At 38.4% G+C, this 12,366-nt stretch overlaps 1 protein-coding gene across 2 annotated transcripts in view; it reads right to left on the bottom strand.

Moving 5' to 3' along the window:
* ASCC1 (activating signal cointegrator 1 complex subunit 1) overlaps nucleotides 1-12,366 on the bottom strand; it is a 117,838-nt gene that overhangs the window by 92,998 nt on the left and 12,474 nt on the right. For both annotated transcript variants that reach the window (XM_070565396.1, XM_070565405.1), the window contains exon 5: nucleotides 10,269-10,447. In XM_070565396.1, the coding sequence (XP_070421497.1) occupies nucleotides 10,269-10,447 (179 nt within the window). The remainder of the gene's footprint in view (nucleotides 1-10,268; nucleotides 10,448-12,366) is intronic.

Here is a 12,366-nt window from a genome sequence, read left to right on the forward strand (position 1 = left end):
TTGAGAAAAAACAGCATGGACATCTATATGCAAAAACAAGAACTTTGAGGGGCCGGCCCCATGGGTGAGCAGTTAAGTTTGCGTGCTCTGCTTCGGTGGCCCAGGGTTTCACTGGTTCGGATCCTAGGCGGGGACACAGCAGTGCTCATCAGGCCACGGTGAGGTGGCATCCCACATGCTACAACTAGAAGGACCCACAACTAACAATATACAACTATGTACTGGGGGGATTTGGGGAGAAAAAGCAGAAAAAAAAAGAAGATTGGCAACAGTTGTTAGCTCAGGTGCCAATCTTTAAAAAAAAAAAGAACTCTGACCCAAATTTCACACTTTATACAAAATTAACTGGATCATAAATCTAAATATAAAAAAGCAGAACTGGGGCTGGCCCCATGGCCGAGTGGTTAAGTTCGCGCGCTCCACTGCAGGCAGCCCAGTGTTTCATTGGTTCGAATCCTGGACGCGGACACGGCACTGCTCATCAAACCACGCTGAGGCAGCGTCCCCCATGCCACAACTAGAAGGACCCACAATGAAGAATATACAACTATGTACTGGGGGGCTTTGGGGAGAAAAAGGAAAAAAATAAAACCTTTAAAAAAAAAAAAAAAGGCAGAACTATAAAAATTCTAAGAGATGGCCAGCCCCACTGGCCTAGTGGTCAAGTTCAGCATGTTCCACTTTGGCAGCCTGGGTTCGCTTCTCGGATGCAGACCTACACCACTCTGTTAGCAACCGTGCTGTGCTGTCAGCCCACATATTAAAAAATAAAGGAAGATTGACATGGATGTTAGCTCAGGTCGAATCTTCCTCAGCAAAAAAAAAGAATAATTCTAAGAGAAAATCTTTGTAACTTGGGGTTAGGCAAAGAATTCTTACATACAACATCAAAAGTACAATCTGTAGGGGCTGGCCCCGTGGCCGAGTGGTTAAGTTTGCGCACTCCGCTGCAGGCAGCCCAGTGTTTCATTGGTTCGAATCCTGGGCGCGGACATGGCACTGCTCATCAGACCACACTGAGGCAGCGTCCCACATGCCACAACTAGAAGAACCCACAACGAAGAATACGCAACTATGTACCGGGGGGCTTTGAGGAGAAAAAGGAAAAAAAAAAAAAAGTACAATCTGTAGAACAAAAATTAATAAATTGGACTTCAAAAATTTAAAACCAGGGCTGGCCCCGTGGCCGAGTGGTTAAGTTCGTGCGCTCTGCTGCAGGCAGCCCAGTGTTTCGTTGGTTCGAATCCTGGGCACGGACATGGCACCGCTCATCAAGCCATGCTGAGGCAGTGTCCCACATGCCACAACTAGAAGGACCCACAGTGAAGAATATACAACTATGTACTGGGGAGCTTTGGGGAGAAAAAGGAAAAAAATAAACTCTTTAAAAAAAAAATCAAAATACCTTTAAAAAAAAAATTTAAAACCTTTGCTCTGCAAGAGACATTGACAAGAGAATAAGACGACAACCTGGGAGAAAATATTTACAAATCACATATCCTTGAAAGGACTTGTTATATATTAAAGAACTCTCAAAACTCCACAGTAAGAAAACAATCAATTTTTAAATGGACAAAAGATGTGGACACCTCACCAAAGAAGATATAAGGATGGCAAAAAAAAACCACAGATGAAGATGTGGATCATCATTAGCCATTAGAGAACTGAAAATTAAAACCAGAATAAGATATCACTACACACCTATTAGAGTGGCTAAAATAAAAATGCCAACACCACCAAATGCTGGCAAGGATGCAGAGCAACTGGAATTCTCTTATGTTTCTGGTGGAAATGTAAAATGGTACAGGCACTCTGAAAAACAGTTTGGCAGTTTCTTATAAAGTTAATATACACCCACCACATATTTCACCAATCCCACCAGTGGGTATTTACTTTAAAGAGATGGAAATTAGGTTCACATAAAATTTAACATGCACACCTTTATAGCAATTCTACTCATAATTGCCCCAAACTGGAAACAACCCAAATGTCCTCCAACAGGTGGATGGATAAACAAACTCTGGTGTGTGTATATACTGGAATACTATTCAGCAATAAAAAGAAACGACTGATGCACACAACAAAGGCATTATGCTGAGTGAAAAAAGTCAGTCTCAAAAGGTTACATACCGTTGATTCCATTTATATGACATTCTCAGAAAGACTAAACTAGTCGAGAAGAGATCAGTGATTGCCAGCGGTTGGGGTAGGAAAGAGATAACTATAGAGGGACAGCATGGGGGAGTTTCTTGAGTGGTAGAATTGTTCTGCATTCTGATTGTGGTAAGTGTTTACACAAGTCTACATGTGTTAAAATTCAGAGAATGTACACCCAAAAAGTTCATTTTACTGTACAATTTTTAAGGTAAAATAAAAAATTTTTAATTCTCCTGGGGATAACTGGTTAACTAAATAGCACTTTAAAAAAAAAGTTACAAGGGCTAGCCCAGAGGCATAGTGGTTAAGTTCACAAACTCTACTTCAGTGGCCCAGGGTTGGACGGTTCAGATCCCAGGCATGGACCTATGCACTGCTTATCAAGCCATGCCATGGCAGGTATCCCACATATAAAATAGAGGAAGATAGGCACAAATGTTAGCTAAGGGCCAATCTTCCTCAGCAAAAGGAGGAGGATTGGACGCGGATGTTAGCTCAGGGCTAATCTTCCTCAAAAAATAAATAAGTAAAATAAAGTTACAGTCCAAAATTACAGAATGTTATAAACCTTTATGATTTCAAAAAACTAATGTGAGAAATTAAAAAACAGACTATAGAGGGAAGAAAATCATCCTATTATAAATAAAAATAAAATACCTGATAATTTAGTATTATAAATTAGAGGAAAATTGAGAATAATTTACTGGATGGCATTGTGGAAACTCGTTAACAATTTGGAAACTATACAGTTATTTGCCAATCTTACCATGTAAACCAAACAAATTCTGAAATAACTGAACCATTAAAAAAAAAGTTACTCTCACCACTGACTGTGCATATATCAAAATACACTCCAAATAAACTAAAAAGTTAAATGTAAATTATGAAGTAGTATTGATCATCTTAATATATACGAAGCTTTATAAATAAATTAAAAAATAAGCACTCAGAGAAAAATCAGCCAAGACATGAAGAAACAAGAGTTAAAGATATGAAAAAGTCTTAGCACACCGATAATCAAATAAACGAGCAGTAAAGCAACGAGCTAGATTTTTTTGTCACTTGAATTACAAAAAAACTTAAAAGGATAACATCCAATATTGGCAAGGGTAGGAAAAGAAACTTAAAGAAACATGTAATTTGGACGGCAGGAAGAGGACATGAACGTCATGGTGGAGTGAGCTTGCCCGGGACTCTCTCCCCTCCAACACACCACAAAAAGGAGCAACAATATTCCAACGAAAAATATCCTAATAGCACAGGAATCCTCAGAGACCCACAGCAGCCAAACAGTGGAGGGTGGAGAGGCTGGAGCCTCCCTCGGAGGAGCTGGAACGGGGTAAGAGAGATCTTCACTCCCTCCCCTAAAGTCTGGGATCGCTGCCATGGGAGGCTCCATAAGGGAGGGAGTTGGGGAGGGGCCTCACGTCCACAGGATCACCCAGGACTCCCACAGCCTTGCAGCCCAGACGGAAGCCCTCTAACGGGGGAAAGCTTTCACGTGGGGTGACCTCAGCAAGCCAAGACCCCAGGAGAGCAGGCAGTGAGAGTTGATCTGGAAACTGGGTCTGCGAGCAAGGGAAAGTACACCCCCCCCCACCCCCCCGCAATGTGCAGGCCACCTCGGCTGAAGGCAGAGGGCTCAGAATACGTGGCTCTTGACCCCCATCTAGTGGTGACGGGCTGTAACTGCAACCGAATAATAGCACTATGGGCAAAAACCGTTCTAGCATCAAACAATTCACAAGAACTCAAGACCAGAGGGAAAACAAGCACCCAGAATTATTCCCTGAGGACACAGAAATAAGTAAATGAAACGACAGTGAATTCAGAATAGCTATAGTCAAAAAACTCAATGAGGTAAAGGAAAATATAGAGAAACAAGTCAACGAGTTCTGGAGTTACTTCACACAAAAGAGACTGAAACTATAAAGAAGAATCAATCAGAAATACTAGAGATGAAAAATACAATGGAAGAAATAAAACATAATACAGAATCCCTGAATGCCCATGTGGACGCCATAGAGGAGCAAATCAGCATAATCAAAATAGGCTGAATGGCTCCAGACAGAGGAAAAGAGAGAATTAAGAACAAAAAGGAATGAAGAAAATCTCTGAGAAATAGCCGACTCAATGAGGAAATGCAATGTAAGAATAACTGGTATCCCCAAGGGTGACGAAAAGGAGAATGGAGCAGAAAGTGCGCTCAAAGGAATAATAGCAGAGAACCTCCCAAATCTAGAGAATGAGAGAGAAATATGCGTGCAGGAAGCTTTCAGGTCTCCTAGATATCTCAATGTAAAAAGACCAACTGCAAGGCATATAGTAGTAAAACTGGCAAAAGTGAATGAAAAAGAAAGAATACTCAGGGCAGCAAGGCAGAAGAAAATAACCTACAAAGGAACCCCTATCAGACTTTCAGCGGATTTCTCTGCAGAAACCTTACAAGCTAGGAGAGAATGGAATGACACAGTCAAAACTTTAAAAGATAACAATCTTCAGCCAAGATACTCTATCCAGCAAAAACATCCTTCAGATATGAGAGCGAAATTAAATCTTTCCCAAACAAAAACTAAGGGACTTCATAGCCACGAGACCCTCCCCATACAAGAAATCCTCAAGAAGGCCCTCATACCTGAAACAAGAAAAAAAGGGAGAAAGGGGTCACAAAACACAGAGTAAGGAGACAAATAGATAGAATCAGAATAGGATAGCAAATATATAATTATAGCATTAGGATAAAGGGAAGGAAAACACCAAAAACAAAGACAATCTTATCACTGCAACCACAAACTCACAACACAAGTTGGAATAAGAGATGACAATAACTTAGGAGGGAAGGAGGAAAGGGACTGAATCAGTTTAGGCTAAGGAAATAAGAGGCCACCAGAAAGTGGACTATGTTATAAACGAGATTCTGAATACAAGCTTCAGGGTAGCCACTAACCTTAAAAACGGAACAGAGACACAAAAAATAAGTAATGAAATAAGAAACAGGAGATGTCAATGGGTAGGCAAAAACACACAGGACAAGAAACAAAGGTAATGAAGGAAAACCAGAAAATGAGTGACAGAATGACAGCATTAAGCCCTCATGCATCAATAATCACCCTCAATGTAAATGGATTGAGCTCTCCAATAAAAAGACACAGAGTGGCAAGATGGATTAAAGACCAAGATCCAACAATCTGTTGCCTCCAGGAAACACACCTCAGCTCCAACGACAAACACAGGCTCAGAGTGAAGGGGTGGAAGACGGTAATCCAAGCTAATGGCAAACAAAACAAAGCAGGTGTCACAATACTTATATCAGACAAAATAGAGTTCAAGAAAAGGCAGGTAAAGAGAGACATAGAGGGTCAGTATAAAATGATCAAAGGAACACTACAACAGGAAGAAATAACACCTATAAATATCTATGCATTCAACACAGGAGCACCACAGTTCAAAAAGTAACTATTAAAAAACGCAAAAGAAGATACTAAAAATAACACAATACTAGTAGGGGACCTCAACACCCCACTCACATCATTGGACAGATCATCCAGACAGAATATCAACAAGGAAACGGTGGAATTAAATGAAAAGCTGAAACAGTTGGACTTAATAGACATATATAGAATACTCCATCCAAAACAGCAGAATACACATTCTTCTCAAGCGCACATGGAACATTGTCAAGGATAGACCATATGTTGGGAAATAAGGCAAGCCTCTATAAATTTAAAAAAATTGAAATAATAACAAGCATCTTCTCCCATCATAATGCTATAAAGCTAGAAATTAATTACAAGAAAAAAGCTGAGAAAGGGACAAAGATGTGGAGACTAAACAATATGCTATTGAACAAGCAATAGATCACTGAAGAAAATAAAGAAGAAATCAAAAAATATCTGGAGACAAATGAAAATGATAACATGTCATACCAACTCCTATGGGATGCAGCAAAAGCTGTATTAAGAGGGAAATTCATCGCATTACAAGCAACATTAACAAACAAGAAAAATTCTAAATAAGCAACCTCAAATTATGCCTAACTGAATTAGAGAAAGAAGAACAAAGCCCAAAGTCAGTAGAAGGAGAGAAATAATAAAAATCAGAGCAGAAATAAATGCTAGTGAAACAAAAAAGGCAGCAGAAAGGATCAATGAAACAAAGAGCTGGTTCTTTGAGAAGATAAACAAAATTGACAAACCCCTGGCCAGACTTACAAAGAAAAAAAGAAAGAAAGCTCAAATCAACAAAATCAGAAATGAAAGAGGAGAAATAACAGACTCCACAGAAACACAACAGATTATAAGAGAATACTACGAAAAACTATATGCTGGGGCTGGCCCCGTGGCCGAGTGGTTAAGTTCGCGCACTCCGCTGCAGGTGGCCCAGTGTTTCATCGGTTCGAATCCTGGGCAAGGATATGGCACCGCTCATCGAGTCATGCTGAGGCGGCATACCACATGCCACAACTAGAAGGACCCACAACTAAGAATATACAACTATGTAGCGGGGGGCTTTGGGGAGAAAAAGGAAAAAATCAAATCTTTAAAAAAAAAAAAGAAAAACTATATGCCAACAAAATGAATAACCTAGAGGAAATGGATAAATTCTTAGACTCTTACAATCTCCCAAAGCTAAGTCAAGAAGAAGCAGACAGTCTGAACAGACCAATCACAAGGAAGGAGATTGAAACAGCAATCAAAAGCATCCCAAAGAATAAAACTCCAGGACCAGACGGCTTTCCTGGGGAATTCTACCAAACTTTCAAAAAGGATTTAATACCTATACTTTTCAAGTTATTCCAAAAAATTAGGGAAGATGGAACACTTCCGAACACATTCTACGAGGCCAATATCATGCTGATACCAAAGCCTGACGAGGACAGCACAAAAAAGGAGAACGACAGGTCAATATCGCTGATGAACATAGATGCAAAAATCCTCAACAAAATTTTGGCAACCCAAATTCAGCAATATATCAAAAGGATCATACATCATGATCAAGTGGGACTCATACCAGGGACACAGGGATGATTCAACATCTGCAAATCAATCAACATAATACACCACATCAACAAATTGAGGAATAAAAACCACATGATCATCTCAATAGATGCAGAGAAAGCATTTGACAAGATCCAACAGCCATTTATGATAAAAACTCCGAACAAAATGGGGACAGAAGGAAATTACCTCAACATAATAAAGGCCATATATGACAAACACACAGCCAACATCATACTCAATGGGCAAAAGCTGAGTGCCATCCCCATGAAAACAGGAATGAGACAAGGATGCCCTCTATCACCATTCTTATTCAACATACTACTGGAGGTTTTGGCCAGAGAAATTAGGCAAGAGAAAGGAATAAAAGGAATCCAAATAGGGAGGGAAGAAGTGAAACTCTCGCTATTTGCAGATGACATGGTCTCATATATAGAAAACCCCAAAGAATCCACTGGAAAACTTTTAGAAATAATCAACAACCACAGCAAAATTGCATGATATAAGATCAACTTACATAAATCAGTAGCATTGCTATACTCTCATAACGAACTAAGAGAAAAAGAACTCAAAAACACAATACCATTCACGATTGCAACAACAAGAATAAAATACCTCAGGGTGAATTTAACTAAGGAAGTGAAGGACCTACACAACGAAAACTACAAGGCTTTCCTGAAAGAAATGGATGAGGACATAAAAAGATGGAAAGACATTCTATGTACATAAATCAGAAGAATAAACATAGTTAAAATTTCCATACTACCTAAAGCAATCTACAGATTGAACGCAATCCCAATCAGAATCCCAATGACATTCTTTACAGAAATAGAACAAAGAATCCTAAAATTCATATGAGGCAACAAAAAACCCCAAATTGCCAAAGCAATCCTGAGAAAAACGAACACAGCTGGAGGCATCACAATGCCTAACTTCAAAACATACTACAAAGCTACAGTAATCAAAACAGCATGGTACTGGTACAAAAAGAGGTACACAGATCAATGGAACTGAATTAGAAGCCCAGAAATAAAACCACACATCTATGGACAGCTAATCTTCAACAAAGGAGCTGAGGGCATACAATGGAGGAAAGAAAGTCTTTTCAACAAACGCTGCTGGGAAAACTGGAAAGCCACATGTAAAAGAATGAAAACCAATCATTCTTTTTCACCATTCACAAAAATAAACTCTAAATGGATCAAAGACCTAAAGGTAAGACCTGAAACCATAAGACTTCTAGAGGAAAATGTAGGCAGTACACTCTTTGACATCAGTATTAAAAGGATCTTTTCAGACACCATGTCTTCTCAGACAAGGGAAACAATAGAAAGAATAAACAAATGGGACTTCATCAGACTAAAGAGCTTCTTCAAGGCAAAGGAAAACAGGATTGAAACAAAAAACTCACTAATTGGGAAAAAACATTTGCAAAGCATATATCTGACAAAGGGTTAATCTCCATAATATATAAAGAACTCACACAACTCAACAACAAAAAATCAAACCACCTGATCAAAAAATGGGCAGGAGACATGAACAGACATTTCTCCAAAGAAGATATACGGATGGCCAATAGGCACATGAAAAGATGCTCATCATCGCTGATCATCAGGGAAATGCAAATCAAACCTACACTAAGATATCACCTTACACCCATTAGAATGACAAAAATATCTAAAACTAATAGTAACAAATGTTGGAGAGGTTGTGGAGAAAACGGAACCCTCATACACTGCTGGTGGGAATGCAAACTGGTGAAGCCACTATGGAAAACAGTATGGAGATTCCTCAAAAAATTAAAAATAGAACTACCATACGACCCGGCTATCCCACTCCTGGGTATCTACCCAAAGAACTTGAAGTCAGCAATTCCAAAAGTCCCATGCACCCCAATGTTCATTGCAGCACTATTTACAATAGCCAAGACGTGGAAGCAACCTAAGTGCCCATCAACAGATGATTGGATAAAGAAGATGTGGTATATATATATACAATGGAATATTACTCAGCCGTAAAAAAAAACAAAAAAAAATGTCCCATTTGCAACAACATGGATGGACCTTGAGAGAATTATGCTAAGTGAAATAAGCCAGCTAGAGAAGGACAATCTGTGTATGATTCCACTCATATGAGGAATTTAAACATGTGGACAAAGAGAAGAGATTAGTGGCTACTAGGGGAAAGGTGGGGTGGGGGGTGCGCACAAAGGGTGAAGGGGTGCACCTACAACACGACTGACAAACAATAATGTGCAACGGAAATTTCACAAGATTGTAACTTACCATTATCTCAATAAAAAATTTTTTAAAAAATTAAGTCATCTGAACAGTTAATGAAATCAGACTGTTATTTTAGTCATCACTGCTCTAATTTCCTTCCTGGCCTCCAAAGCAAAGGTAAAAGACTTAGGTTTTTGTTCAATGACAAAACTATGATCATGGTATAATGCTAAATTTCAAAGAAAGCAGGATATAAAACCATATACAAGTCATATTTTATTTTTTAAATGTATGTGTGTGTACACACACACACACAAATAAGCCACATTATCATCTCTCAGTGGTGAGATGATGGGTGACTTTTTATTAATCTTTTCTATATTTTCTAAATTTTCTATAATGCACATATATCACTTTCATAAACCTTGTTAAAAATCACTAAGTATTTCTTTAAATCACCTAAAATTATAGCCAAAAGGAGTTTTAAAATTTGTTTTCTAATGAAGATTATCTGGTATTATCCTAGTCACAAGCATTTCACTGTTACATAAGTATGACAATTCTGTATGCAAATTTGTCTTTTACTTACTAACCCCAAGTAAGCCATGACTACCCAGAGGCAGCAGATCTACAAATAATGGCATCTCATTAACACTGCCACCTGCAAGGTGCAGAATAGTGTGTATATTAGAATGATCCTTTTATGTCTCGAAACTTTTAAAGAATATTTCAGTAATATATAGAGACTTATGTCAATTCAGAATTAAAAGACACCATCACAAATGACTACCTATTTTGGTGGGAGAAGAGATTTGTATCTACTGTTTGAATTATGAACCATTTTTGTACACTTCATTTTTCTCTTTAACTTTTTGTTTTGCTTGCTGCTTACCATGGAGCATTTCTCCAGTACCTCTTCCTGGAATTTCAGGAATCGCTCCTGAACCTCAACTTCATTGAGGAAAAAGGCAAGGAAGTGAGTGAAGGGCTGCTTTCTTCTAAAAGTGAGCAAAAGAACATCAATCCGAGTTCGGGCTGAAATTACTCCACTTCGATGCTGGCCAGTGATTACTGCAAGCAAAAAAAAAAAAAAGAGTTAACAAGCTCAAGGATCATCAAGTGCTTGTAAGATAGGGACCTCTTAACACTATCACCTCCGGAGAGCTAAAACAGTCCTGAACGTGTACATAATTCTAAACAAGGGACAGTACCAAGGGTAAGAAAGTGATAAATTCAATCTAAGCAGAATAAGATCGAAAAACAGAATATCCTTAAGACCAGCTGATGAAGCAGAAAAACTAGTTCAAAAGCTACAAAGCAAACCTTCATACCTTGCTGGGGTAGGAATGTAAAATGGTGCAGCTGCTATGGAAAAGTCTGAGAGCTCCTTAAAGAGTTAAAAAGAGAATTATCATATGACCCAACAATTCCACTCCTAGATAGAAACCCAAAAGAAATAAAAACAGGGGCCGGCCCCATGGCCGAGAGGTTAAGTTCGTGCACTCCGCCTTGGCTGCCCAAGGTTTCGCCGGTTCAAATCCTGGACGCGGACATGGCACCACTCATCAAGTCACGCTGAGGCAGCATCCCACATGCCACAACTAGAAGGGCTCACAACCAAAAATACACAACTATGTACCAGGGGGCTTTGGGGAGAAAAAGGAGAAACAAAATCTTAAAAATAAATAAATAAATAAAAAGAAATAAAAACAGGTGTTCAAAAAAACTTGTACACAAATGCTCATAGCAGCTCCAGTCACAACACCAAAAGGTGGGAACAACAGACGTCCATCAACTGATAAACAGATAAATTATAGTATCTCCATACAATGGAATTCTATTCAGCCAAAAAAAGGAATGAAATACTGATACATGCAAAAAATACAGATGAATCTTGAAAACATTATGCTAAGGGAAAGATGCCAGACACAAAAAGCCACATGCTGTATGTTTCCATTTATAGGAAATATCCAGAACTGGCAAATTCACAGAGACAGAAAGCAGATTAGTGGCAGCCAAGGGCTAGGGGTAGGGAGGAACGAGGAGCAACTGCTCAATGGGTACATGGTTTCCTTTTAAGGTGATAAAAATGTTCTGTTATAAGCCAATATGACCTCAATAAAGTAATTTTTAAAAAATGTTCTGGAACTAGATAGTAGTGATGGTTGTACAACATTGTAAATGTACTAAATGCCACTGAATTCAACACTTCAAAATGGTCAAAATGGTGAATTTTATGTTGTGTATATTTTACCACAATAAAAGAAAAAGAACACATAGAAATTCAAATAGCAATAAAAATTAAAAGCAAAAAATTGGAATTTTGTGTCATGTGAATTTTAGCTTAATTTAAAAAAATCTTGTGGCTGAAGTTATTAGTGATTCACTATAGTAAAAGAGCAAAGGCGAGTCTACTACAATGTATACAATCCTATCCTGCAGGTAGGAAAAGAGAAACAAAGTAAAAACGTTCATCTATGTCTACATTGTAGGTATGGATACCACATCCATGTTTTGGTATAATTTGGCCTTCTTTGATCTGAACTGTCTTTATGTATATATAAATGACAGTAGGGGGAAAAAGCCACAAAGCATAGACCACTGTTTCCAAAAAGAAAACCATTTACGGATTACACAATCTCTGTTTTAAGTAGAGATTAAACTTCTAGGTTCCATAACTGGTAGGGTTTGGCTCAAAACAGAGACTAAGGAAAGGTGCTAAAGATGTGAACAATGAACAAAACTGGCGCTTCACAGACTATTTATTAAAGAGTAAAGGACAGACTTCTGAATATGCTATAAAATATTGAAGTATTAAGTGTAATAGCAGTAAAATGTGCTATATACTTTCAAGACCACAAAGCTTGTGCCCTCCAGGCAACTGCAGAAGTTAAAGAAATACTTCCATTTATTTGTCCTAATACTTTCCATTAAAGCACTTGATATTTTCCCTAAGAACAACCTTTCTATTTCTTAATAAGAATCAAGGT

Source organism: Equus przewalskii, chromosome 1 (genome assembly GCF_037783145.1).
Source record: "Equus przewalskii isolate Varuska chromosome 1, EquPr2, whole genome shotgun sequence".
Classification (NCBI taxonomy): domain Eukaryota; kingdom Metazoa; phylum Chordata; class Mammalia; order Perissodactyla; family Equidae; genus Equus; species Equus przewalskii.